The 27672-nt window shown below is 32.7% G+C and overlaps 1 protein-coding gene across 1 annotated transcript in view; it reads right to left on the reverse strand.

Moving 5' to 3' along the window:
• Nucleotides 1-25212, reverse strand: part of hrm (hermes) — a 238265-nt gene extending 213053 nt beyond the window's left edge. The window contains exons 1-2 of the mRNA XM_067052504.1: nucleotides 25127-25212; nucleotides 16468-16523 (exon numbers count right to left, since the gene is read on the reverse strand). Coding sequence (XP_066908605.1) covers nucleotides 16468-16523; nucleotides 25127-25197 — 127 coding nt within the window. The 5' untranslated portion in view covers nucleotides 25198-25212. The remainder of the gene's footprint in view (nucleotides 1-16467; nucleotides 16524-25126) is intronic.
• Nucleotides 25213-27672: the final 2460 nt, after the last annotated feature.

A 27672-nucleotide genomic window follows, 5' to 3' on the forward strand; every position in this document is an offset into this window, starting at 1 on the left:
TTTATCTTAGGATAAAAAAACTTTAAGGGCATTAGCAGCTTTATTCATGTAAGATGCCATGTCTGACAAAAACAAAACTTAACCATGACTGATATCTTTAGGCCAAAGAACAGTCATAGATTGGTTGACAAATTTTGCAATCGATTCATGGTTATATTTTTCGAGGATTTCAACAGTTATTCTGCCAACGATTATGTTTGCGATATAACGTCCTTCGATATCCACAGAAATCCGAATCGGCCCATCCGAAATAACTTTCCGAATTTCCGTTAAAGTCTCCTCGTATATATATATAATTTTCAAATAATTTTTTTCTTTAGGTGCTTTCATTGGGCATTACTCGGCATGTGTATTACATGCGTGTATTGCAAAACAAGAAAAAACAATTAATACAGTAAGCTATAAAGTATTTTATGATGTTTATCTTCGTAGGAGTAATAATTTACATGAAATTTGTTAAAATATATTTATTTATAGTTGTTCGGACAAATTTTCATTTGCCAAATTTATATTCATATGGGAATATCATAAAAAGTACTACCCCTACGAAGATAAGTGTCATAAACTACTTTATAGTAAGTTAAATTTCCTTTATTTTGGGTGTTGACAGACATATATGCTTCTTATGGATCTAGAGATATATTTTTTCAAAAATCCAACATTTCATACGAACAATATAAATTAACATTTTGAGAGTTTATTTTGTCAAATATCATAAAAACTACTACTCCTACAAAAATAAACATTATTAACTATTTTGTAGTAAATTTAACTAGCTTTAATTTGAGTGCTGGCAAACATCTGTACGTCCAAAGGTTTCTGAAATGAAGTTTTTTAGCTGTCTGAAATCAACTTATTTTAGCAAATATCATGAAAACTATTCCTATGAAGGTAAAGGTAAAGGAACAACTATAAATTAATTTATTTTGGCAAATTTCATGTAAAATATTACTCCTACGAAGATAAACATCATAAAATACTTTATAGTCCATTAAACTAGCTTTAATTTGAGTGCTAATAGACATCTGTACGTCAAATGGTTTTTGAGATATAGATTTTTCAAAATAAATTCACTAACTACTGATCTTTCAGTACATCGCATACATTTTTATAAAATGTTGCTTTTTAAAAAGCTATATCTTGAGAACTATTTAATGTAAATAGCTCTATTAGGGCTCTACAAGGGCTGGCAAATTTGCTCTTCTTTAAATGACGTTCTCTTGTGTTATTCCTACTTTTTGAGATATAGAGATATAAAACTAATGTTTTTTTAAGGTTTTGAAACAGCCGCCATTTAGTTTTAGTTTTATAGTTTTCATTATCCCAATCAAAATTGGGGTGAGATAACTGCCTTTTTTTCTTCCCGGCTCTTGTACTAACATGATTTTGTCCTTTCGAGGGAAGGCTCGGTTTTTTTTAAACAAAGCAGTTTTTTTTTTTGTAAGGAGTGAAACGCATGTCTGATAACGCTTCAGCTACCGCCGCTCATCAAGTCCATGATGCATACGATAGTGTTCAAGTGTCTAGAAACTGTGTATTCAGTAGTGCTGCAAGTACTTTAACTGCTTGCTAAGGGTTTTCTTCCACAGTAAGCCTAAGTTCATCTTCGTCAGTTGCTGGTAGAGGTCTTTCTCTAATATTTTTCAAACCACCGGCGAATGGTCAATTCGTTACGACACCCTTCCCCGAGCGCCGTGGAAATGACAGCCACGTGTCCAATTTTAAACTCATAAAAAAGAATTACACGGAAATCGCGTTTCCATTGGTCATATGTGATGGCATACTAAACAATGTACAATATATGGGAATGATAATAAACATTGTCAAAAAAGAAAGGATTAATAATGACGCATTATAATCCATAAACAACAAAAGTCCACTAATCCCACTTTGAATTTCTAATAAAAACGTACATTTAATATGAAATGAATACTTTAAAACGGAGATTATAGAATTGAGTTAGTCTTAATATATAAAATTGGCTGTATCATTCAAAATTAATTCAATATTTAAAAGCAATAGCTGACTGTTTAGGCACAAAAACTTACTCAGGCAAGAAACGGGCAAAATAACAGTTGCATATTTTTTCAATAAAACCAAGAAACAAACAATATCAAGGACACTTTCAATTGAAAAACGACTGCTATAACAAACAAGCGGCAACAATCTGCCAAATACAAAGATCGGTTTACCTTTTTCACTATTTCTAATTTATTTTCTATGTAATATTTTTTTTTTTTTTCATCTTATTTTATTTTAACTTTAACTCACCTACGAGGTGGTTTGAAAAGTTCTCGGTATGTACTAGAAAGTCTTACCTCGGTGGAACTGCTTTTATTTTTCAACATAGTCTCCATGTAGTGTCAACATAGTGCCATCAACATAGTCAACATATTGTCCCCCCCCCCCATTTGGTCCAGCTATGTTCCAATGCCTTGATCCCATCTCGAAAATGAGATTCCTGCAGGCCTGCAAAAAACCTCTCCAATTCGGCTGTCAAGGAAATCTCCGTCCACCTAGGAAGATTTTCAGTTTGGGGAAGAGATGAAAGTCTGATGGTGCCGAATTAGGTGAATAAGGTGGATGTGGCAACAATTCTCAGTTTGGCAATGGCAATAGCACTTGTGTGTGGGCGGGCGTTGTCCTGACGAAAGATGACTTCCTTGCCAAACCAGGCTTTTTTTCGCGTATCTTATCCTGTAGTTGGTCTAGGAGGTTCGCGTAGTATTGCCACTTAATTGTTTGGCCAGTGGGAGATAATCTATCAGCAGAATGCCTTTTGCATCCCAGAAAACTGAGGCCATGACCTTTCCGGCCGAAGGTACTGCCTTTGCTTTCTTTGGTGGTGGTGACTCAGCATGGTTCCGCTGGTTTGACTGCTGTAGGTATGGTATAGTAGTGGACCCAAGTTTTATCTAGTCACAAACTGGCGCAAAAAATCTTGTTGGTTGCGCTGAAAACGGGCCAGATATTGTTCGGACATCACCAATCTGGTTCGTTTATGGTCCAATGTCAAGAGTCGCGGCACTCATCTGCGAATAATTTTTTCATTCCAAATTCTGCGGTTAAAATGTGAAATACCCGTTCAGAAGACATCCCTACAACTTCAGCAATCTCATGTACTTTCAGTCGACACTCCTCCATGACCTATTTGCGATAAATTCTGGGGTCGTAACACTTTTTGGGCCGTCCACTACGCAGATCATCATCTAAGCTCTTCCGACCAAATTTAAACTGGTCCACTTGGCAACAGTTGAATATGAAGGAGCAGAGTCCCCCAGTGTGTTCTCAAAGTCGGCATGAATTTCCTTTGCTTTCATACTTTTCTTTACAAAGTACTTAATCACTGCTTGAATCTCAGTTTTTTCCATTGTCACAAATCATTACGCATAAAACAACAAAGAGTCGTCACTACCACTAACGCCTCTTGTTCACTCACAAAGGATGTGTGATAATTGCGCGGGAACCTCCTTGCTCTAGTACTGAAATCTAGCGGTGATTCCGAGAAATTTTCAAACCTACCTCGTTTATATGGAATACAAAGCAAGAAAAAGTATTGCGATCGGGTAAAATTTCGGTTTTGAGGTGTTCCCACAAGTCTCGCAAAATGGTCTCTTTGTCAACGGCCTGGCACAAAAACGAAAATTTGTACGAAACTAAAAGTACATATTTAAAGCGAGTATATTATCTGGGATGTGACAGCAATTTTTTCGTTTAAACCGGCTGACCAGAAGTGCCCTTTTATAAAATCGATTTTTTTTTTCGATTTTCTCTTCATTGAAATAGTATGACGAATTTCTAAAAAAATTCACTTTGTTAGAAATAATATAAAACATATATTATATTTGACTTATTAGGTGTTTATTGTATTTTTGACATATTAGGTAATTAAACAAATATGAGAGATACTGATTAACAAAAAATAAGGTTACCTAATGATTTTAATGTTGTTCATAGATGTAAATATTTTGACCTGGGCAGAATGGCCTGTATGGAGTTTTTTAAAAGGGTTAAATGATATGTCTCTGAGTAAATTAAGGTAAGGTAAATTATGAATAATAATGTTAAATAAATGAATTGATTGTAGGATCATACAAATAATGGAAACTTTTGTAATAGATTGTCCCTGAAGATGGCCGAATTGGCCGAAACGTTGGACATGTGAATGAAATAAATTTTTGAGACTATAATTTGGATAGTGTTGTTGAATTATTTAGTAATAAAACATATAGATACAAACTATTTAAGAATTTCCTGAATAAATAGAAGTGAAAAATGGAAAAATATAGACAGTTTCCATCTTTCCCCATTACAAGCATATGTTAGCGACTTCATTATATTATGTTACATTGTTTTATTCCTGTCAGGAAAAAACAATAAATATTTGTTTTATATATAAATAATCTTTTCACTTTCTTGAGACTGGATATTATTGTTTAAATAAATTAAATTTTATGCAATTTAAATCTCAAAACACTTTATTTATTTAGAAGTCCAAGGTTTTGGCTAATTCGGCCATCTTCAAGATGATAATTTTAGACACAGATTTACATTCACATCAATAATTTAAAAACTGTTTGCAAGCTATTCTGCCCAGATCATCAATTTCAGTTAAAATTATCCTTATATAAAACTTTTAATAACAAATCAATCAAAGTTTTATGAAAAATGTTAAATTGATTTGTAATTAAAATTTTTATATTAGTGCGAATAATTACAAAATATGGTAATTTTGACTGAAATTGATGACCTGGGAATAAAAGTTTTTAAATTATTGATGTGAGTTGTACATTTGTATTTAAAATTGATACTGCACGTCGATTCCGACTATTACAGCACTTACTAGACAAACGGTCTAAACTTCCACCTCATTACAAAAACTGATCTACATGACTGTAATAAGGCCAATCTGGACATATGGAGTTGAGCTTTGAGGCTCCACTAAACCTTCGAATTCCTCTCGTATCCAATCCAAAATTCCACACAATGCCCAAATTTCCCTTCGAACCATAGCTACCTTAAAGCAATTTAATAGAATCCATTATCTCCTTCTACTTAAAACCCGTCAACTCTTAGTTTCCTCCTACTATGACTATGGCTGCCTCTCAGGTAATCTCGAATCTAAACTTGAATGTCTTATGAATTGAGCAGTACGATTTATTTTCGGGATCAGCAAAGAAATACGCACATAACCCAGTATTACACCAAGCTGAAGTGGCTCTGTCCATCCTTCCGATGCCAGTATTTCCAAGCTTCCTTTTTATTCCAAGTAATTAGTACTCAACGTCCCTCCTATATCCTGGAAAACCTGAAGAGAAAAATTATATGTCCAATCCCGTACTACCAGATCCCGTTTATTTGATATGTACCCTCCACCTCACCGAACTGCTGCGTTTGATAAATCGTTTTTTATCCCAGCTGCATATCTCTGGAACTCCATTCCCTCGAACATACATCATGTACCAACCCTTCCCTCGTTTAAATCCCTTATATTTAACTACGTTTGCTTCACCAATCTGATCCATTATTATTATAGTACAGATATTTTGTAATTAACTTTTTGTTTTGTTTTTATTTCGGTCAGTTTTTCAATTAATCTATTTTTTTCTCAGTATATAAGTTATAATTAAGTGTGGCCAAACTGTTTTGTGGCCAATAAATGTTATTATGAAATTAAAATTGCCTTTTTTTAATTGTTCTGATGTGACCTACTCCCAGAATAATAATCTTTATTTTTCATATCATTTCATTATAATAAAAAGTTTTACTAATAATGTGAAGAGTGATAAAATAGGGTAATTTTGACTTTGTTTTTGTTTAATTTCGTAAAACATTATTTGTTATCAACGCATTAAACTTCTCATTTAATTTTGCGTACATATCTTTTGTTTATATTGTTTTTTATTTATTTATTTTATTGTTGTTATCTTCATTCTTTTTTCAACTGAGTATTATATTTTTTTAGTAAACCTTTTGATTTTAAAAATTGAAATACTAATTTTATTATTTTATCATCGTCTCTGAGGGTTTTTGAAATATGTAGGTTTAATACTAAGCTATTGAGGTGTGGCGTGAGATATGAGCATTCCTGGAAAATATGTCTAATTGCCAATTGTTAGTACAATATTGATATTTCGGAGGCGTTTCCTTTGAGATAAGATAGGTATGAGTGGGCCTCGTGTGACCTATTTTCAGCCTAATCGGTAAGAGGTCCACTCTACGGCATTAACCCCCGCCCTTTTTTAAGGCATTTTGGTTCAGGGAACCCTAAAATGTGTATTTTCGTTTAATACTTGAATGCAAACTTTTTCAAGATCGCAATAGTTCTCCTTACCTTCCATATACATCTAATAAGTTGAACTAACAAAAAAAAAATACCTATACCGTTATTACACATTAAGGTTTAGTACTTGGGACAGCAACATTATTGCTAAACTGGACCTACCGAATGCGTACATTTGTGAGCCAGTGGAGGCTGAGCAAGTGTGCCAAAGCCGGTAGCAACAAGAATAAATAACAATCATTGCAAAGATTTAATAAAATAATGTCTTATTGATGAAAAAAGGTCTACAGGAATTTAATTAAAAGTAAATAGTAAATAATTATATATATTTTAATTACTCATTCCCGAAAGGGAACCTTTGAATTCTTAAAGGAAATAAAAAAAAAAAAAAAACCTGTTTTTTATCGCTCTACACGTTTGTCACTTGCCGCAAACCCAATACTTGTCGAATCCTTGGTGAACAAAGGATGTGTCATACGTCAGCATATACAGGCTTCTTTTGTTCTTCTCACTTTTGCCGGCTAATATATTCGATTTACTTTATTTTCATTAGAAAAAGAAACAAAATAAAAAATGGTGAAATAAAGAGAAACAGAAATATCAGGAAATTAGGTGGTAGAGGATAACAATTCCAAATATCCAATCTTTACAATCCAAAATCCTCACTGCTCCCTACTTTGTCATAAATACAATCATCCATTAAGTTCTTTTATGTTCAATATGTGACCGATCTAGCCCGAACCAGATATTAATCCTTCCATTATAAACTCCTTAACCACTCAAACCCACTAGTTTCTAACCTTGATCCCTCTTCCATTCCTGACAATCCTTCCGAGACGCCTGAAAAGAAGATGGTCTCCAGACCTTCTGATGTATAGACATTATTAGACTGTAGTTTCTCTACATGCCTGTATCAAACTACAACCTTTTCAAATCAAATTTACTAAATGTATTTTTATTTTATTTTTTGAGTTATTGACAGTGACTTCCCAAGCTTTCATATTTTATAGTTTTACAAAAAATATTTCGTCGATTCCGTAAGGATTCGTTCTTCACGTGCCCATACAATTTCAGTCTTTTATTCGTATTCCAATTTGCTGACTTTTCAAATTTCAATTTATTTCATGATTGAAGCTTTATTATTCTCGTTCTGTACTTTTGGGTCCAAGGATTGCCCTCGATATTCCGTTGCAATACCGCGCGATGCCGATGAAGGCGATTTCCCCTTCACCAGCTGCCAATTCTGAAACGTGATCGGGCGGCGGGCCGTCATTGAAATTCGCGAATGACCTTTCCTTTGGAGTTGATTATTCGTAACAAGCCAGAATCGCTCGGTTTCACTTTTCACTCGTTAGACAATGCTTCATTCATCCGAAGCGGTTATCCTTTGTGTAGCTTCGCATTCACTTTTAATTGTGTTTCCTTCTCGTATGGAAACCTCTTTGTACAGGACAGTTCCCGGCATGGTGAAGAAAGGAAGTTTGTAAACGTAGCCTTCTGAATCAATACATCATCACGGCAGGAACAAACATCCAAACTGTAGCGAGTTAGTAAGCACTCTCCATCTAAACTCGTGGATCATTCTGTATCTTGATACTTGTCCTTAAAGGTGGGCGAAATCTAACATATAAAAATCAGTATTTGTTTGTTGGTATTTAATACGCTGCCATACCTTTCATCTAATTGTCATGGGGCTGTTTGATAAATGTTTAGCATTTTCACGGGAAGGATATAGACTGGCCCGATTTTTTCGGTAAAAATATTTATTAACAACATTAAGCATTTTCTGCGGGAAGCTCAGAAAGTAAATATTTTTTCATAGATATTATATAACAATTTTGAAAATACCATAAAATATAATATATTTTCAGGCTATAAAATCCTACTTTACAATTTTTTTCGAAAATTCGTATTAAAGGGTTTCTTGTAGTGCTAAAAACTAATTTCAACATTATTTTAACTACTGAAAGATCTTTTTTTATCGGTCAGTCGGTTTGAATTGTTTCAATATAGTACTAATATTTAAGAACAGTGAGGTTATATAAGGACTGTTTATATTTCATATAATATATTCAAAATGCTTTGACTTTTTCTTCCGGTGTCCATTTGTTAGTATAATCGTTCATAAATCCTCTGCATTTTATCCGGTTTCTACGTCATTACAACAGTTTGAAACCTGAATGTTTCCTCGTTTAAACTACATTTAGATTTAATAATGCCTTCTATAAGGGCAAAATATTGGTTTATAATTTAATAGTTTAGACATTTTTGGTGAATTAACCGTCATTACAGTTCGGAACCAGACCACTTCTGTGTTTCGACTTTAATATGTGTTCCAGTTAATTAGTGACTATGACCGTGTGTAACCAGCCCCATCAGCGTTCATTTCGGTACTATTTATTGACATTTTGAGTGTGTTAACAGACATTACAGTCAGGAACCAGACCCTTTCTGCGTTTCGACTTTAATATAAATTTGTGCTAATTAGTTGGCTCCCATAATACGTTAAATATAACTAGACCCTGTTTGCCCTTAATAAGTGTCAGTGTGGCCATCTTGGCTTTTGAGACATTTCGACTGTCTGTGAGCCATTGCACTAACTTTGGACCAGTTTAAAATTGTAACGATGTATTTAGCTACAGAGCTGCGACCTACACAGCACCTACACAGCATCTCAGCAGCACTCTTCCTCAGACCTATCGGAGTGGACAAACCTTTCGTTGACCAGTATTTATTTTACATATTTATTTGTTTTTTTGTAAATTAGTTTATTTTTGTCTTCATAATTTATTCAACTAGTTTTATTTTGTTTAAGGTGTTTTTTTTTTTTTTTACTAGAATTCATTGTTTTAGTCATATTTTGTTTATTTTAGTTAAGTTTTTAAAATGTTCAAATTGACTAAATAAATGTTTATATCCACACCAGCTATAATTTTATTATACAATGTTATTTACTGATTACCGATGTGTAAATAACTAGGTGGTATTCTTTTTCTGTAATTTTGGGTCCATGTATTGTTCTCAATATTCCGCAGCAATACCTTTGTGGTAGCACCCCCCCCCCCCCCCACAAGAGATTTTATATTTTTACTTTTTCTTGAAATATGGTATTTTAGAATTAAAAGTAAATAGTAATAATTGAATAATAAATTTGATCGATAATAATAAATATTGTTATAATAATAAATTTAATTTGTTAATTATATTATAAATGTATCTTTTATTGTTTAGTTGGTACATATAGAGTCCACACATGTCGATCACGTTTTCAAGATACGCAGTGTAAGTCGTTCATTTTGTTCTGTCCTCAATAAACGTTATAAGTTAATAAGTGTTATTGTGAGTTGTTTTGTGTAAAAACCGCGTGATGCCGAAATATAATATTACATCAAACTTTCAATTGTATTAAATTAATCTATCAGAAAACCTAAATTAAGCAATTGTATTGTTAAACTATGGCTCCTAAATAGCGATTGGACCATTCTCTTCCAAATGTTGAATTAATTTTGAATGATTAAAAAAATGTAGCCTATTTGGTACGTTGAGCTCCAATTCTATATCCTCTGTTTTAAATTCTTTGTATTCGTACATCTAGGCCCTGTTTCATAATATAGTACAAACTAATACTATTAGTCTTGTCGATTTAACTTAATAAAATTACACTGACTTCTACAATAGTAACGTGTACTTTAGTACTCTTTAACTCCTGTAATATCACTTATAATCTCCCTATTATGAAAAAAATAAGTATTAGTGTAATCACCACATTGTTTCGATACTTGTATTTTGAACTAATACTATTAGCTTTCATTATGAAATAGGGCCCTGTTTGTAAAAGATTGATATGTATCAGATATTGTGCTCCATTGAAATAACTCCAGGGTGGATGCAGACTGCATTTGTTGGTAGCCCAGCTAATCCGAACACAGATTAATTTCTATGCTCTTTAAAATTTTATAAGCTTTGCGGGCTCTGAAGCGACTGATTCCCGAAAAACTATCTTTTAAAAAAGTTTTTGTATGACAGCCCGTTTATAAATTATTTCTAGAACCTGAGATCCTAGTCCTATTGTAATTTGTCTCCTTAGCAAGTCTGCTAACAAATATACATCCGCATGACCAACATTCCCAACCCGCAACATTCCCCATTTCGCAAACATTCACCAATACCGATAATTGAAGCATGGAAAAAGCCTAAGGCTGTAAGTGCCAAAAACCTAGTTTGAGAAAAAAACAGATATATTTGTTCTAACATTGTAAAAAAATCAAAGCTCTAGGAACTAAACCATTGAAGATAAGAACATTGTTAATTTTTATATAATTTTCACAAATTTTAAATCGTTTTTAGCCGTAACTTACGTTTACTTTTATCATGTTATCTATTCTCTAACTTTTAATCTATTAACTTACATTATTTTAGTTGTTTGTATCTGTATTTATATTTTAGCCCTAAAAAAGATCTCCAAAGTGGGGCAAAACGTTGATCCACAATAAATAGTTTAATTACTGTTTGTGAATTTATTTTGAGAAATCTATATCTCAAAAACCATTCGACGTACATATTTCTATTAGCACTCAAATTAAAGCTAGTTTAGTGTACTATAGAGTAGTTTACACGCTTTATAGTACTTTCAGGAAATTTACTAAAATAAATTGATTTATAGTTGTTCGGAACTATAAATTTTGATTTATGAGAAAACATATCTCAGTAATCAATCGATGAACATATGTCTGCCAGCACTCAAATTAATGCTAGTTAAAGTTACTATAAAATATTTTATAAATTTTATCTTTGTAGGAGTAATAGTTTTTATGATATTCGCATATGAACATAAATTTTGCACATGAAATTTTGTCAGAACAACTATAAATCAATTTGTTTTAGCATAAAAATTACTGCCCATACGAAGATAAACGTCATAAACTACTTTATAGAACAATGAACTGGCTTCAATTTGAGTTCTATCAGACATTTTTAAATTGAATACTTTTCGAGATATAGATTTCCCAAAATAAATTCACTAACTTCTGATTTTTCAATACACTTTTTATGAAATTTTGCTTTTTAATAAGCTATATCTGGGGAATTATTTCTTAGATAAAACTAACAGAGTTCTTGAGATGAATAATAATGATGAATGAAAATGGAATAATGGAACGTTGAAGTGGACTTACCGTAATCCTTGGAGTGAACATTTTAGGGGCTTTACGTTCTATTTTTTACCGACAGCTATTCGGGTTCATATTTCAGGAAGTTTACTCCTCCTAAAATGATAGTCTCTTAGGTTTTCTAGTGTTCTTTGTAATTTTAAACATATAGAGCTCTGAATGAAATTTTTTTTTTAACGTTTTGAAACAGCCACCATTTTTTACTCCTCCCTACCTATACTAGGCAGACTCATCAATTTTAAGTAGTTATTTATACCTAGTTTTCATTAAAGTAATCAAAAATTGGGGAGAAATAACCTTTTTTTCACTTCTCTTGGTCTCCTGTACTAATAATCTTGGTCTTATTTTCAATATAGGCCTATGTTGTTCCAGAATATAATCAATGTTCAATGACTAATATAAAGATAAGATCATAAGTGTTGATGATGAGTCCACTTCTGAGCTATCAATGCCATCTGTTGGGGTTCAATGAAAGCTTTCAATACAACACCTTATTCCTTAGATAAAACTAACAGAGTTCTTGAGACGAATAATAATGATGAATGAAAATGAAATAATGGAACGTTGAATTGGACTTACCGCAATCCTTGGAGTGAACATTTTAAGGGCCTTACTGAACCTCATTCCACTCCATCGTTCTATTTTTTACCGTCATTGATTAGGACCCATATTTTAGCAAATTTACTTTATTACTCTACTTTAAATGATGTCCCCTTAGGTTTCCTAGTGTTGCTGGTAGTTTATGACCTTCATCTTCATAGGAATAGTAGTTTTCATGATATAATCGCTAAAATAAATTGATTTATAATATAATGATATTGTTGGGACAGGTTTCCATGTGTTAAATTTATACTCATATGCCAATATCATAAAAACTACTACCCTTACGAAGATACGTCTTATATACTGCTACATAGTAAGTTAAATTACCTTCTAAATGTAAGTTTTTTTGAGTCCTGACAGACATCTGTAATCTTTTAGTACATTTTATGAAATGTTGCTTTTTAGAAAGATACATCTCGAGAAATTTTTAACGTAAATAGGTCAATTAGGGTTTATACATTTTAGGAAGTTTACTCTTCTTTAAATGATGTTCTCTATGGTTTTCTAGTGTTGTTAGTAGTTTTAAAGATATAGAGCGCTGAATGAAAAATAATTTCTTAACGATTTGAAACAGCCGCCATTTTTGGATTCCCCCTACCTATAGTTGGCAGACTCATCAATTTAGACTAGTAATTATACAGAGGTTTTATTAAAGTAATAAAGTATTATGCTGAAATAGCAGCCTTTTTGACCTCTTGTGCTCTTGTACTAAGTGCAATGTTAAAAATGGGCACAAAGGGGAAATGGAATTTCGGGAAATGTAAAAATCCACGACTAATGCTACAAGTGAATTGAAAGTAGCATTCAATATATTGTTTTATTACTAATTAAATGAATATGAAACTGCCATTGTGATCTCGAATCTCGTCTTCATTGATACATTTAATTTATTATTTATTTTTTTAAATTTTATTCAACTGAAATAGTCCAAAATGCAAAAATATTAATTAATCATCAAATATACAAAATAAAACTTGACTTATTGCACCTGAGTACACTGATTTGATTATACTGATAGACTGAGAGACTGATTAATTATACAGATTTCTGACCATGAGCAGTTCAAAAAAGCAGGCAAAATATGCAATTCAATCAACATCCGCGTCTAGTTCCCTGCATAATTACAAAGCTTTTCTGCCATTGGTAGCGAGGAGGCAGACATGTTTATACAAGTTATTTTGAAATAAAAATGAGCAAAAACTTACAGAATATAAAAACATATTAGGTTAATAATTAAAAAAAGAAGCGGAAATATCAAACTTAATTAACTGCGTCTAACCTTTTCGAAATAGTTTTAAGGAGCTCACTGTGTAGCCTCCTTGTTTCCCTTCCTCCGCTGCTATTAGTATTTAGGTTATCACAATGGCCAAGAACTTCGTCTAACATTTATTAATTCTTTATTTTTTAATCCAATAGATCAGATCCACATATTTTCCTGACTCATGGAAATTATCCATAATCAAAATGATTCCCAAACCTCGAAAGCCGCTAGAACATCCATCCTCTTACCGTCCTATCTCTCTGTTACCTATCATGGGAAAAATCCTTGAGAAACTTATCTTAAAACGCCTGTACCCCATCCTGGATTCCAACCACATAATCCCAGATCACCAGTTTCGATTCCGAACATCCCATGCATACTATCCAGCCATCGTCTCCAATCCAATCCTTACAGTCCAATATCCTTCGTAAAATCCTTAATGCTCCTTACTTTGTCACAAATCAAATCATCCATCAGGACCTCAATGTCCAGTATGTTGCCGATTTGGCCAGAACCAGATACCTTCCATAATAAACCTCCCAACCACCCAAACCAACTCATTTCTAACCTGGCTTCTCCTTCACTACCTAATAATCCTCCTAGGCGTCTGAAAAGATGATGGCCTCGAGATCTTCTCCTTTAGAAATGTTTTTGGAGTTCTATCAATGGGTAGATTCTCCACATGTTTGTATCATGTCATAATATCACTTACAGCAAATTTACTTGACGTACACAGTTGTAAATAACAATAAATAAATTATTTAAAAAAATCCAATAGAAAACTGGAGAATTAAAATAAATCCCATTGTTTCCTCTGCTATTAGTATTTACCTTTACTCCCCATCGTAAGCCTTTACTCTCCTGCCCTAGTCTTAAGAAGACTGGCATCCAGGACTGCTCCATTCCTTCCTCCTACATATTTCCTTCTAATCCCCTCCTTCCTCTCTGATAGAACCCTTCCTTAAAGCAAATCAAAGCCTAGCCTACTGTATCTTTTCTTAATATCTTATTAAACCTGTTGAACAGATTCGCTACTCAGGACTCCATCTTGACAAGATACTTACTTGAAACACCCATACTAGAATGAAACAAGAAACTGGTCGTAGATTCCGATTACAACAACACCAACGTGACAAACGCTCTAAACTTCCCATTTACCACAATGGATCTTTGCGGCTTCACCCAACCGTTAAATTCCTCCAATTCAATCCATTACAAACGACTGAACTACATGAATATAATAAGGTCATAGAGAGTTGGGCTTTGGGGCACCACTAAACCATCGAATTCCTCTCGTATCCAATCCTTACAATCAAAAATCGTCCGTAAATTCCTTGATGTTCCTTATAACATCACATATAAACTCATCCATAACAACCTCAACATCCCATTCGTTGTCCAGATTTGGCCAAATATTTTGGATAGCATCTGAAAAGAAGATGGGTGAGATATCTTCTTCCATAGAAATGTTATTGGAGCTCTATCAATGGGTATATTCTCCACATATCTGTATAGCTAACATCAAATTTACTTGTTGTATATATTTTAATACAGTTGTAAATATCAATAAATAAATTATTAAAAAACCAACAAAAAAGACGAAACTTCTGGGGAGGTTCGAAATGGATGGATGATCTAATATTAATCAATGATTCGGTAAGTATTAAAATCAGGACGAGGGAGTTCTTGGAAAGCTATAGGGAATTTGGCACAAAGTTAAATATCTCTCATCATTACGAGAAGGGTTTTTATTAAAGCGAACGCTCATTCGAGCGAACTAATAATCAGCAAATACAGTGTAATTTCGGCAATCCAAATACCCCAGTAATCCGAACTGGCGTAAATTAAAAGTTAGTTACTTTTTTTTTTAAGAGAACTCAGTAGGCAATAACATTTTTGTTTTCAAATAAAAGTGCACATGTGTAAAAGACATTTTTAACTTCCCCGTCCATAGGCAAGTCTATTGTAGTCACCGTGAAAATCGAAAGAGGAATTTATTACAGTTTCAATGTGGGATGATCAAATTCCTACGAAAGTGTTCATAATATATTTTGTTGGAATTAGAAATACATTATATTTATTGTATAAATCATTTGGTTCTGTTAAACAAATGTAATTAATAGTAGAAATATGTATAATACAAATTTTGTTAGTGAACTCATTTTTGTTTTATCACCTTTTAAATAAATCAATACAAAGGGTATTTTTTTATTTTAATTTATACTTATTTCATTTATAAATCGAAAATCTTATAATAATAACAAATTAAATCATTATTTATTTTTTTAACATTATTTATTAAATTATTATTTCATCTTTTAAATAAACGATCAAAATTACCACTTTCAGAAAAACTAAACATTTATACTTACCTTCTCAGAGCAATTTGGACTTACGGTGCACAAATTTATGAAACTGCAACAATTTCAATCAAAATTACTAAGACTGATCAGTAGCGCACCCCCCTACATCAGTAACAAGAACTTACACAAAGACTTACGAACTCCCTACGTACAAACAATCATTATATAAACGGTTTCACGACGCACTTCCAACACACACTAACCCTCTAATTCAAGGACTATCAACACGAGACTAAACAGATACGAGACGACGTTTACGAAGGAGCTGGAATAGGGACCTCTTAAATTGATTTTTAAATTTCAAGGATATATAGAATAAATAAAAAAAAAATAGTTAACAATTATAAATACATAAATAGTGTTGACAAACATGAATAGTTAAAGTATTATAAAAATAAGCATTTTAAGGAAAGAACAGAAAATAAATAAAATACATATGAAATAAATAAATACAAAAATACGTATAATTATTTTATTATCTGTTCTTTTTTACTACTTAATTTTAATATTACTCCTCTCATATAGGCTCTACCTTCTTATAATCATTCTATATGTCCTTCATTCATTGGTTTTTATCTTGTTTTTTGTTTTAAGCCCTGATGAAGGCTAGAAATTTTGGCCGAAACGTTGACACTCATAAATAATTGTTTACTTATTACTGTTCTCCACCCCCAACCATTTTCTCCTTATGTATATTATTATACCGACTATCTTCTCATCATTATGAATAAACTTCTTTAATTATGAAGTATCTAAAATAAATAAAAGGCAGTTTGAAAGGTCACTAACCTGGTTTTTCCTCATCGGGTTTTGGATCCGTCGAAGGATCCGTGTCCAACGGAGGACTGGAAAAAAAATTAAAATATATTTAGTCGAATTAGACAGTCATTAAAATAAGTATATAATAAATATTGAATGGAAAAAAAATTAATCTAAAAAAAATTCCAACTAGGGTCCAACCCTACCCTATACGATTGATGTTATTGGGCATCTCCACAAACATATCGGAGAGTTGTTAGTGAAGTTGTCACTTGCTAATAATGAAACTTACCATAGTAGTCGGGTGCCCTCCGAATCAGAACGAAACTCATAGTACAAGAGCCGGGAGAAAGTCAGTGATTTCACCCCAATTTTTGATTATTTTGAATTGTTGTAAATTAAAAATTAATATTCGTTGTTCCCAACTCAAAACCCCTAAAATATGAATTTTCGTAGTCATTGAAATATTAAAATGTTTTGTTAGAAATTTTTTGCTTTCCATCGTTTCAGTTTTTTTTTTTTTTTTAATCACAAAAAATGGCGACAACACTAGTTGACGGATCCCTACAAAACTTTTAGTCCAATGTCCCAAGAGGAGAAAAAGGGCAGCTATTTCAACCCTATATTTGATTGACTTTAATGAAAAATATGTACGATTACATAATAGACAAAACTGATAAGTTTGCCAAGTACAGGTAGGGGGAATAAAAAATAGCAGCTGTATCAAAACGTTTAAAAAAATTCATTTTTCATTCCGAGCTCTATATCTTTAAACCTACCTACAACACTAAAAAATCTATGTGAACATCATTAAATGTGCAATTTCAAACACCTTTAGAGATGATGATAAAGAATAAAGATAGTATTTCAGTTTTACAATACAAACGAAACGCCATCCTTGATTCCAATCATATGATCCCAGATTACCTGTTTGGATTCCGAACATCTCACTCCACTATCTAACAATGTCATCGTTGGAGCGTGGAATATACTGCCTTGTTGTTGAATGTCTTTTTCGATATATAACCGGCTTTTGATCGAGTCCGGCACCCGGGACTGCTCCGTCACTGGGGACTGCACCCGGGACTGCTCCGTCACTGGGGACTGCACCTGGGACTGCTCCGTCACTGGGGACTGCACCCGGGATTACTAACTCCGTAAATTCCTACCCCCTACATATTTTCCCACTATCCGCTCCTTTCTCACTGATAGATTATTCAACATAAACTACAGTGTTTCCTATCCATCCCTCTTCCCTAAACGGGGAGAGGTGTTTAATTATTATTTTATTTTAGGTGTTTTTATTATTATTATGGTGTTCATCCTCAGTTCATCCTTTACACAGTCTATATAGCTGACATCCCAACCAATCCTAAAACTAACCTCACCACGTATTCCGATGACACATGTTTGCTCGTAGTTAATCATAACCCTTTAATTGCATCCTAAACTCTCCAATCCCTTATCACAGCCCCCAAAGCATGGTGTCGAAATCGGAGGAATAAAATAAAGCCCAACAAATCCCATTAAATCACGTTGGCGTAATCCTATCGACTGCTCTACAGTATCTTTTGGGGGTGCGGTCAGCAAAGAAAAACATAAATAAACAAAAAATATTTATTTATGCCGACGTTTCGACCTGAGTTAAGGTCTTCATCAGGGGTACAGAACAAAAGATATAACAACCATCATTTAAAGAAACATAAAATTGAAAAGAAATAGTAGACAAAAAAAAATAGGGAATTATACAAAATATAGAATTTAATAAATAATAAAAAATTGATAATTGAATAATAAAAAATGATTGCTTGATTGATAATCATATAAACATATACATATATAAATTAGGAAAAAGGTAGAAGAAGAAATATAGAGAATGGGAAAGGAATAATGTAAGAAATATGAGAATGAGAGAAGAGATTTACAGTCAAGAGGAGAATGCAAGTTGGCAAAACTGATTGATTTGTAGAAAGGCACACAAATTTTGTTTGTCAACTATTTCTTTTCTATTAAACAGGTCGAAACGTCGGCATAAATAAATATTTTTTTTGTTTATTTATGTTTTTCTTTGCTGACAGCACCTCCCAACCATCTTCTCCAATCAGATGTTATCCTCATTGAAATAATCTGAAAGGGCTTAAATCAAAAATCTTTCACTAAAGTACATTTAATTTAGTTGAAATGAAATAATTAGCCTCATATTTGAATATTAATTAAAAATAGGTAAATTTAACTAGGAAAGGATTTGATGGTTAACGAAGGAGATCAGAGATTTTTTTTTTATTTTCAAATCAATTTCCGTGAATAAGAGATGCAATATAGACTTGTTGTATACCGCGAGAAAGCCTCATATAGAAACACTATTATGTATGAACTTTTTTACCGTTTGAAAAAGCCGCCAATTTTTATTCCCCCTACGCAGACTGGGCAGACACCAATTTTGATAAGTAATTATACATAGTTTTTATTAAAGTTATGAAAAATTGGGATGAAATAACTGCCTTTTTCTTCCCGGGTCTTGTATTATATGTAGACCATACTTCCCTACAGAGATTTTCCTTCGCATTATAGCTATGTCATTCCCAATTAGTTGTATGTACAGGACGAATACCATACCGAAAAACGAGATATTACACCATACAAACATTATTGAATATCCTGTTGAATGAAGGTATACAAGAGGGAAATTTTTGCTTTTAATGGCAACACTGATTCTACCTGAGTATATAATATATTCTCATGTAGTTTTTCTTACATTAACCTGCCAGTCCAATGGGTTTGAGCTGCGTCATTATTCTCATTGCAAGTAGGTTTATTTTTATATTTGTTCCTTTGATTAATCTATGCAATTATATAAAATAGATTTTACTATATATACATATATATATATTCTCCTCTGTATTAAGCCCTATATTTTAAATATAGGCCGTATATTTTATATCATTTGTGCATACACCATGAAAAAGCCATTTTATATACATACAATGTTACAATATCATTGGTTTATAATTTAATTACAAAATTGAACAATTTGGAAAAACTATATTTAAAAAAAAATAGAAAAACAAAACAAGAAGAGGTGAGAGAAAATAAAAATAAAATACAGCTTAAAACAAAATAATAATTAAATAGAATAGGATAAAAAATAACAAAATGTATGCTTCTTTACCTAAAAGATGTTTTTATAAGAGCCCATCTAACTGTAGTAAAGAACATTTTTTTTATCTTAAACACTCTTTCATATAAAACACTATATTTATTATTGATTTTATTAATAATAATAATAAATAATAAATATGTATAAAATAGCTTAATATGTATAAAACAATAATAAATTGATAAAAAAGGTAAATACATAATTAAGATTAAAAAGTGAGCAAACTTAAAACTATTTAAATCAAAAATAATTTTGTTTGGTTTTAGTTTGGTTTAACCTAAAATAAAAGAAAAGTAATGAAAAAAAATTAATAGAAAATAAGAGAAAGCAACAAAAAGTATAAAAACAACTATACAAATATTGGAAAGTTGTCAATACACACATTAACATTGCAGATCTATGTTGATGAACTCTTTAAAATGTTTTTTGTATTTGTTATGCAATATTTGTTCGGGTAGAGGCCACATATATATATAATAATAATGATACTTTATTTATTCTGGATCGAGTCCCTTCAGAATAATACAGAGAAATCAATAGATGAGGGCTGAGGAGACTCAGAGATACATAAATAAAAAGACAAAGAAATATAATCAGTATAAATATATACTAAAAAATAGTCATTATAAAAAATAATTATAAGTTAATTTCACTTTTATCAGTTGAACAAGAAAAAAGTGAATAAATAAAAAAGAGAAAAGAAAACGATCTAAAAATAATTAAGAATGATATAATAGTTTACATACATATTTACAATTATATTAATTAAAAATTTTATGGGGTCTGAATGGATAAGAAATGATTGAACAGGCGGGATTTAAAGGTAGGAAGGGTATTCGAGCAACGGATGTTGGAAGGGATGAAGTTCCATAAGGATGAGACTCGGATTATGAACGATCTATCGAAAGCAGCGGTTCGGTGGGCCCTTATGTATAAATCTGAAGACCGGGACGGGTATCGCGGGAACGAATAAAGGATTTGAATTTAAGGAGCTCGAAGATGTATGAAGGACGGCGGGATTGGATGACTAGAAAGATGAAGGATGCCAGGAAATATTTACGACGGTAGGAAGGATAAAGCCACTTTAACTCAGCATAAAAACGGGAATTTATCAAACGTTTTAATTTCCCATCGAGGTCCCCAGAGACGCCCCCATATACCGTACAGCAATAGTCAAAGTGGGGAAATATTAGAGAAGGGACTAGGAGCCTACGAGTTTCAAATGGAAATAGGTGGCGGGGGTAATTTAGACGTTTTAAAGTGGAAATGGTATGGCGAGAGATATTGGATACATGGTTTTATATATGTAAAAGAATTTCTAGCCTTCATGAGGCCTGTTAGCTAGAAATCTTACCGCCAAGTCGGACACTTTCATTTCTAGTTTAATCAAAATCATTGGGGCTGTTTTCGAAAAAATGGGAAAAATCGATTTTATAAAGTGGTTCTTCTGGTCCGTAGATATTAACGAAATATTTGCTGTCACATCTCAGGCATATACCCCCTTAAATATATAATTTCAGTTCCTTGCTTTTCGTTTTGGAGCTGTTCGCACAGAGATCATTTTGCAAAACTTATGTTACTAGAAATTATGGTACCTCAAAATGTATTTTTTCGTCCAAAACCCGTAATATTTCACCTTAATATTTACTTATTTCATACATAGGTAAGTGAAAGTTAAAATGGTGAAGATTTTAGTTTTTTCTAATAATAATGAATCTTCGCTGGTCCGCTCTTGAAATAGTACGAGGATATTAGCTGTTCCTATGTTTAGTATAATTCAACAATTGAATTATTTTAAAAGGGGAAATTTGCGTTGGCTGTCAAAGTGTAGCGATAGAGTCTAGTTACGGGAGAGATTTGGTGTGATAAAGATATAAACACAATAAAGATTTCATTTGTTGATAAAAGCTGTGACCACCGCCACTGAAATGGCTGTAGAGGTTAACAAAAGAAGGCTATTATTAATAGTAAGAACGATAAGATCGTGGCATATCATTTTGCCCAAGGAGAATACACTACAGTCGATAACATCTCGAGGTTTTTTGAAAGAAACTTTTGTTAGTATTATTTAACGACTTAACGAAAAAAGTAGGATTATCAAAATTAGATTTATATCAACATGAGTTAGCCATTGCTGAACCGATTCTTAGAATTTTATTTAATATGGAATATATAGTAAGGGAGAGCATTGTAATCATATACTTAAGTCCCTGCAACTCTCTCTTCAGATAAAGTTGCAAATATGTAAGGCCATCTTCAGACTCACAAAGCTCTATGGTGCACCCCTGCTGCGGCACCTGTACAAAAACACAATCCAAAAGCTGCAGAGCTACCAGAACTCCGTCCTCCGGCGGGTTGTCCGAGGTACTTCACTGCAGAGGGCTAAAACCAGTATTGTCCACCGAGAAGTGTGCCTGAGTACACAGGCCAGAGGCACATCAAATTCTTTGATGGGCTGAAGGCTAGTGCCAACCGGCTATTCAAGGAAATTGGCCCTCCTCCAAGACCTAGGAGGTGGCAAGGAATCGTCCCCTTGGTGAATGTCCTCATCGAGGGAAGGTGCTCTGGCTCTGCAGCCTAAATTCAAAGTAAATAAATAAAAACCCCAGCAGAGTGGCCCCTCCTCACTCAATGAAATAAATAAGCGCAAAAGAAACCCCCCGCGCACAGCGGACCTATCCTTTCCCTTCTCTCCTTAAAATACCCTCAGGTAATGATGTCAATAATTGTATATAGTATTTGTATGAAGTGCGCCTTCCACTAAAAGACGCACATTCACTTTTGATTAGCTGGTGGGATGTAGTGGACTGTATATAATGAAAATAAAATATGGTTAACTGAAAAGGAAAATCTATTGTCTAAGTTACAAGTAGTTGGGGGTGGCCGAAATAAAACATTTGTTGTTAGTTATGTTAATGAATTTGGAGTAACTAGGATATGTAAAACGATTTAATGATGTGGTAGATGATGATGATGGATGTTTTTATGCTGAATTAGGTGGACTTACTCCATTCTCCGTTACTCCCTCCTTAATTCTTGAATCCCTTCATTTCTTGGTCTCTCTCTCTCTCCTCCACTGCTCTGGAGGGGAGGGGGCACTTCAGAGTCTCTTTACTCACTCATTATCACTAAAGATGAAAGTGAAGAAAAGAAAAAAGAGAACTGCTGTTGACAAAAAACAAACAAGATGGCTATCTAGTGAAGGTTGCTTCTCTTCCCACCGACAGCGCTGGAGGAAGTAAGCTTCTGTTGTTGGCCACATGGGCGCTGGTTGTGACTTTCTTATGGGAGCCCCCAATCCAAAGACTTTCGGTTAACCTTGAGTTACCCGAAACAAGTATTGTTATGTCATATTGTATAAATTGTGAATAAAAATAAACGGAGTGTGAGAAATAAAAAGAAAGTATTGTAATCTTGCAAAATTTCGAATTCGAGTGTTTGATGAAACTATACGGTTTTTCACACCTCCTACAATTTTATTTAAAATATATACAAGACTTATATCTAAACCCCTAAATTTAAATATATGTACAAGCAATTTGGCCCTTCCTTTGCCACATTATATTATAAGGGAGTAGGCTGGGGTTACAATACTGGCCCAGAATCCTTTGGCCAGAGGGTACAAGAACGGGGAGGGACCACTTCACTGGGTTAACAACTATAGGTTTTGAAATCCCCTGTGTATAAATAACCATCTCTCGAAAAATGGTGATGATTTGAATCCAAGTCTAAAAACACTTTTATGATTTCTTTAACCGTCTAACATTTCGGCCACCCCGATCAACCTCAAGGAAAATCTTAAACCTAAATTTAAATCATTGTGAAATCCTTACTTTGTCACAAATCAAAGCATCCATCCGGACATTAATGTTCTATATGTTGCCGATTTGACCAGAACCAGATACCAATAATTCCATGATAAACTTCCCTACCACCCAAACCTAGTTGTTTCTAACCTATCTTCTCCTTTATTATCTAATAATCCTCCAGGCGTCTGAAAAGAAGATGCCTTCGAGTTCTTCTCCTCTAGAAATGTTATTGGAGTTCTATCAACGGGTATATTCTCCACATGTTTGTATCATGTCATTTTAACTCTTACAGCAATTGTAAGATATATTTTATATATTTAGAAATATATATATTATATATTTAAATTTATTTTAAATATTTTTAACTTCTTTAAAATATTGTGTGATAATAGTGTTGAGTTAAACTGTAATTAATTAAAAGTTTTAAAATTTAATGGAAAAATAACGAAATAGGGTAATTTGACTGAAATTAATGACCTCGGTAGAATAACCGGGAAACAGTTTTTAAATTGTTGGATGTGAGTTGTAAATTTCTAATCAAAATTGTCCTTGTATGGAGTTGAGCTTTCACACAAGACTGAAAAAACAAACGGTCTAAACTTCCAACACATTACAAAAGACTGATCTACATGACTGTAATAAGGCCAATCTGGACATATGGAGTTGAGCTATGGGGCTCCGCTAAACCTTCCAATTCCTCTCGTATTCAATCCTTATAATCCCAAATCCTTCGTAAAATCCTCAATGCTCCTTACTTTGTCACAAATAAATTCATACATAAAGACCTTAATGTTCCCTATGTAACCGATCTACCCCGAACCAGATATCACTCCTTCTATTATAAACTCTCAAACCCCCTAGTTTCTAATCTTGCATCCTCTTCCATTCTTGACAATGTTCCGAGGCGCCTGAAAAGAAGATGGCCACGAGACCAGTTAATGTAAAATATTATTAGAGTGCTACTAATGGGTAGTTTCTCTACACGCCTGTAACAATCCAATTTAACTTAGGTCAGATTTACAAAATTTATTATAATGTACAGTTTTAAATAGCAATAAATAAATATTTAAAAAAAAAAAATTGTCCTTGAGGAAGGCGAATCGGTCGAAACGTTAGGCAGTTAAAATAATAGTAAACATTGTTTTGAGACTCAACTTTGATACTCATGTAAACAATAAAACCAGTCTCAAAAAAGTGAAAATATTAAATATAAAATATATTAACTGTATGTTATAGGTGGAGAATAATGTTGATCCTCTTTGGAATCCTGCTAACAGCGTTGTTCCTCCTACGTTTCTTCTGCCGACACTTTAACTACTACAAGTTGGCTTCACGCCTCCCGTACGCCAAGAAAGACCCGCTCATCGGCCATGCTCTCAACTTGTGGGTGGATAAAGATGGTAAATATTTACCCATATAATATGTTAATCGTTACATACTTCAGTGTAAAAGAAAAAAAACTGACAGCTTTGTAACTAAGGCCGTATTTTGCCATACTTTCTGTTTGGAAAAAACATGAAAAGTGATTTGACTGCGTAAATTCTGCGAACAAATGGAAAAAGAGTTAAAACATCCAAAAACCTTTCCAAAACTATTCTATTGTAATTTTAAACTTTCAATCTAATTTGGAAGGGCTGATAGAGAAGCACAAAAGATTTAAATATAGATAACTAAATACAGCTTTGAATAACGATAACGTAATGAATTGACATTCATGACTAACCTTTCCATATGGGGGGGTGGATTGGATCCTTCAGCGGCAGTGCTGGCAACTTCTTCCAGGGGGGGCAGCATCTGGCTTCTCTTCCACCACAAGGATAAAGAGGACCGTATTCTTGATCAAATAGGTGTAATGGGAAATTATATGTAGCAACAATTAAGTAGAATACTTCGAGGTACCTAAGTGTTAGTTCGTCCGTGATTTGTGACCCATAACCTCACACCATACATAAGCAAAACACAGATATTTACAACTAGCCATGCTTCAATTTGGGTAATTGTTTATTATAGATCTTCCAAAAAAGGCAGAAACAATTCTTGATAAGACTGTACTTCGATAAGTGTAAAGGTTAGTTTATAATATTGCAGCCTTTCAAGAGGGGAAAATTTCTTTCCCTTCACGCTAACTTCTTTCCCTCTTTAGTTAAAATTCAGGTTATAATACACGACATTATTCCTACCACGTTTACACCTTCTCACTTATAAATATCGATATTTAAAACTAGTTAATACATCTTGTATGTTGAAGACTGATGTAACTATCGGATCTATGTACTTTTTTCCTCCATGAAACAATCGTCAGTATTAGATATTTAATATTATAATACATATTACAAAATAAAAATATCAGATATTATATAATTATCAACAACACTACAAAAATCTAATAGAGCATCATTTAAAGAAAATTTACCATAATATTAACCCTAACAAAGCTGTATACGTTTAATAATTCCCGAGTCAAGAGTTTTTAAAAAGCAACATATCATAAAAAATGTACTGCTGGGAAATCTATATCGCCATGACATGTAGAGATGACTATTAGTACTCTAATTAAAGCTATTTTGATGTACTATAAGGTAATTTATAACGTTTATCATCCTAGGAGTAGTAATTTTTATGATATTAGCTAAAATAAATTGATTTCTAGCTGTCCAAATCAAATTTCATATGCAAAATTCATATTCATTTGCAAATATTATAAAAACTACTACTACTAACAACTATTTTCTACGAAGATAAATCATAAACTACCTTTAATTTAATTGCTGGCAGACATCCGTACAAATGATAGTTCCTGAGATTAAGTTTTTCATAAATCATAATCATCATCTTGTTAATTTATTTTGATAAATATAATATAAATAAAAACTATTACTCCTAAGAAGATAAACGCCATAGACTATATTATAGTACATTAAACTAGCTTTAATTTGAGTGCTAATAGACATCTGTACGTTTCATGATTCCTGAGATAAATATTTCCCACAATAAATTCACTAACTTTTTCCGTATTTTCAGTATATATTTAAAGATTGTTGACTGTAAACAGACTGTCACCTCTATTCGGGCTCATATTTTAGAAAATTTATTTTAAATTATGTTCTATCAGGTTTTCTTGTGTTGCAGGTAATTTCAAAGATACGGAACTCCGAATAAAATTTTTTTTTTTAAATTTTGAAACAGCCGCCATTTTGTATTCCCCCTACCTGACCAGTAATTATACATAGTTTTCATTAAAGTAATCAAAAAGTGGTGTGAAATAACTGACTTTTTTCTCCTCTTGGGCTCTTTTACTAGGCACTGTACTTTATCGCGTGGGTTTATTGAGTCCTACAATCTTAATCCTCTGATCGACTTCCTACAAATGTTTAATATATAAGAAGATGGTCAGGGTTGCGGTCAAAAGAGAAACAAAAATAGTTTACAACTATTTATTTTCCGACGTTTCGCCCCACTTTGTAGGGCTTCATCAGGGCTAAAAAGATACAAAATGATACAATGATAAGAATAAAAATACAAAGATAAGATACAATGATAAGAATAAAACTAAGTAACAATGGCAAGAGTAAAAATTTTTTATACAAAAATACGTAACATATACAGTTAAAAAATACAGGAGATGTACATAAAACAAAAACAATACGGGGAAGGAAAAAAAAATGAGATTAAATAAACGTCTTGAAAAAATAAATATAAACAAAAATAATAATAATGATATAAAATGATAATAAATGAGCAAAGAGCAAGTCAGGACAATATATCTGTTCAGAGGAATCGGTTGAACAGAAAGAAACAATGAAGCGGAAGCGTGAAGGAGTGGGGAGGAGGTAGCTAGCAAACTGTTTAACGGTTTTATTTCGATTTCAAATACGTCGCGTATACAAGAAGTAGTGATAGTAGCGAAAAATTAAAAATGATAAGAGAAAAATACAGAATGATACAGTACATGAGATATTATATGATAATAATAATAACTATAATAACTAAGTAAAATTAGAATGACACATATCGTTACTAATAAAAGGAGATACTGAAGAAAATAAAACAATATAGGATATAATAACAATAATTGTAAAAGAAGTAACTAATAAAAAATAAATAAAGAGTAGTTAAAAAAAAAAAGTAAGAAAAATAAATAAACAATGATAACAACTGTAGTATTTATATATCGTGAAAATAATCATTTCTCTACACTGGTAATAGTAATAGTAAAGATAACAGGATTAACATGAACAACATAAAGTGAAATAAGGTAATTTAAAAATC

This window comes from Halyomorpha halys, unplaced genomic scaffold, assembly GCF_000696795.3.
Source record: "Halyomorpha halys isolate HHAL.00 unplaced genomic scaffold, Hhal_1.1 Scaffold145.1, whole genome shotgun sequence".
In the NCBI taxonomy this organism is placed as follows: Eukaryota; Metazoa; Arthropoda; class Insecta; order Hemiptera; family Pentatomidae; genus Halyomorpha; species Halyomorpha halys.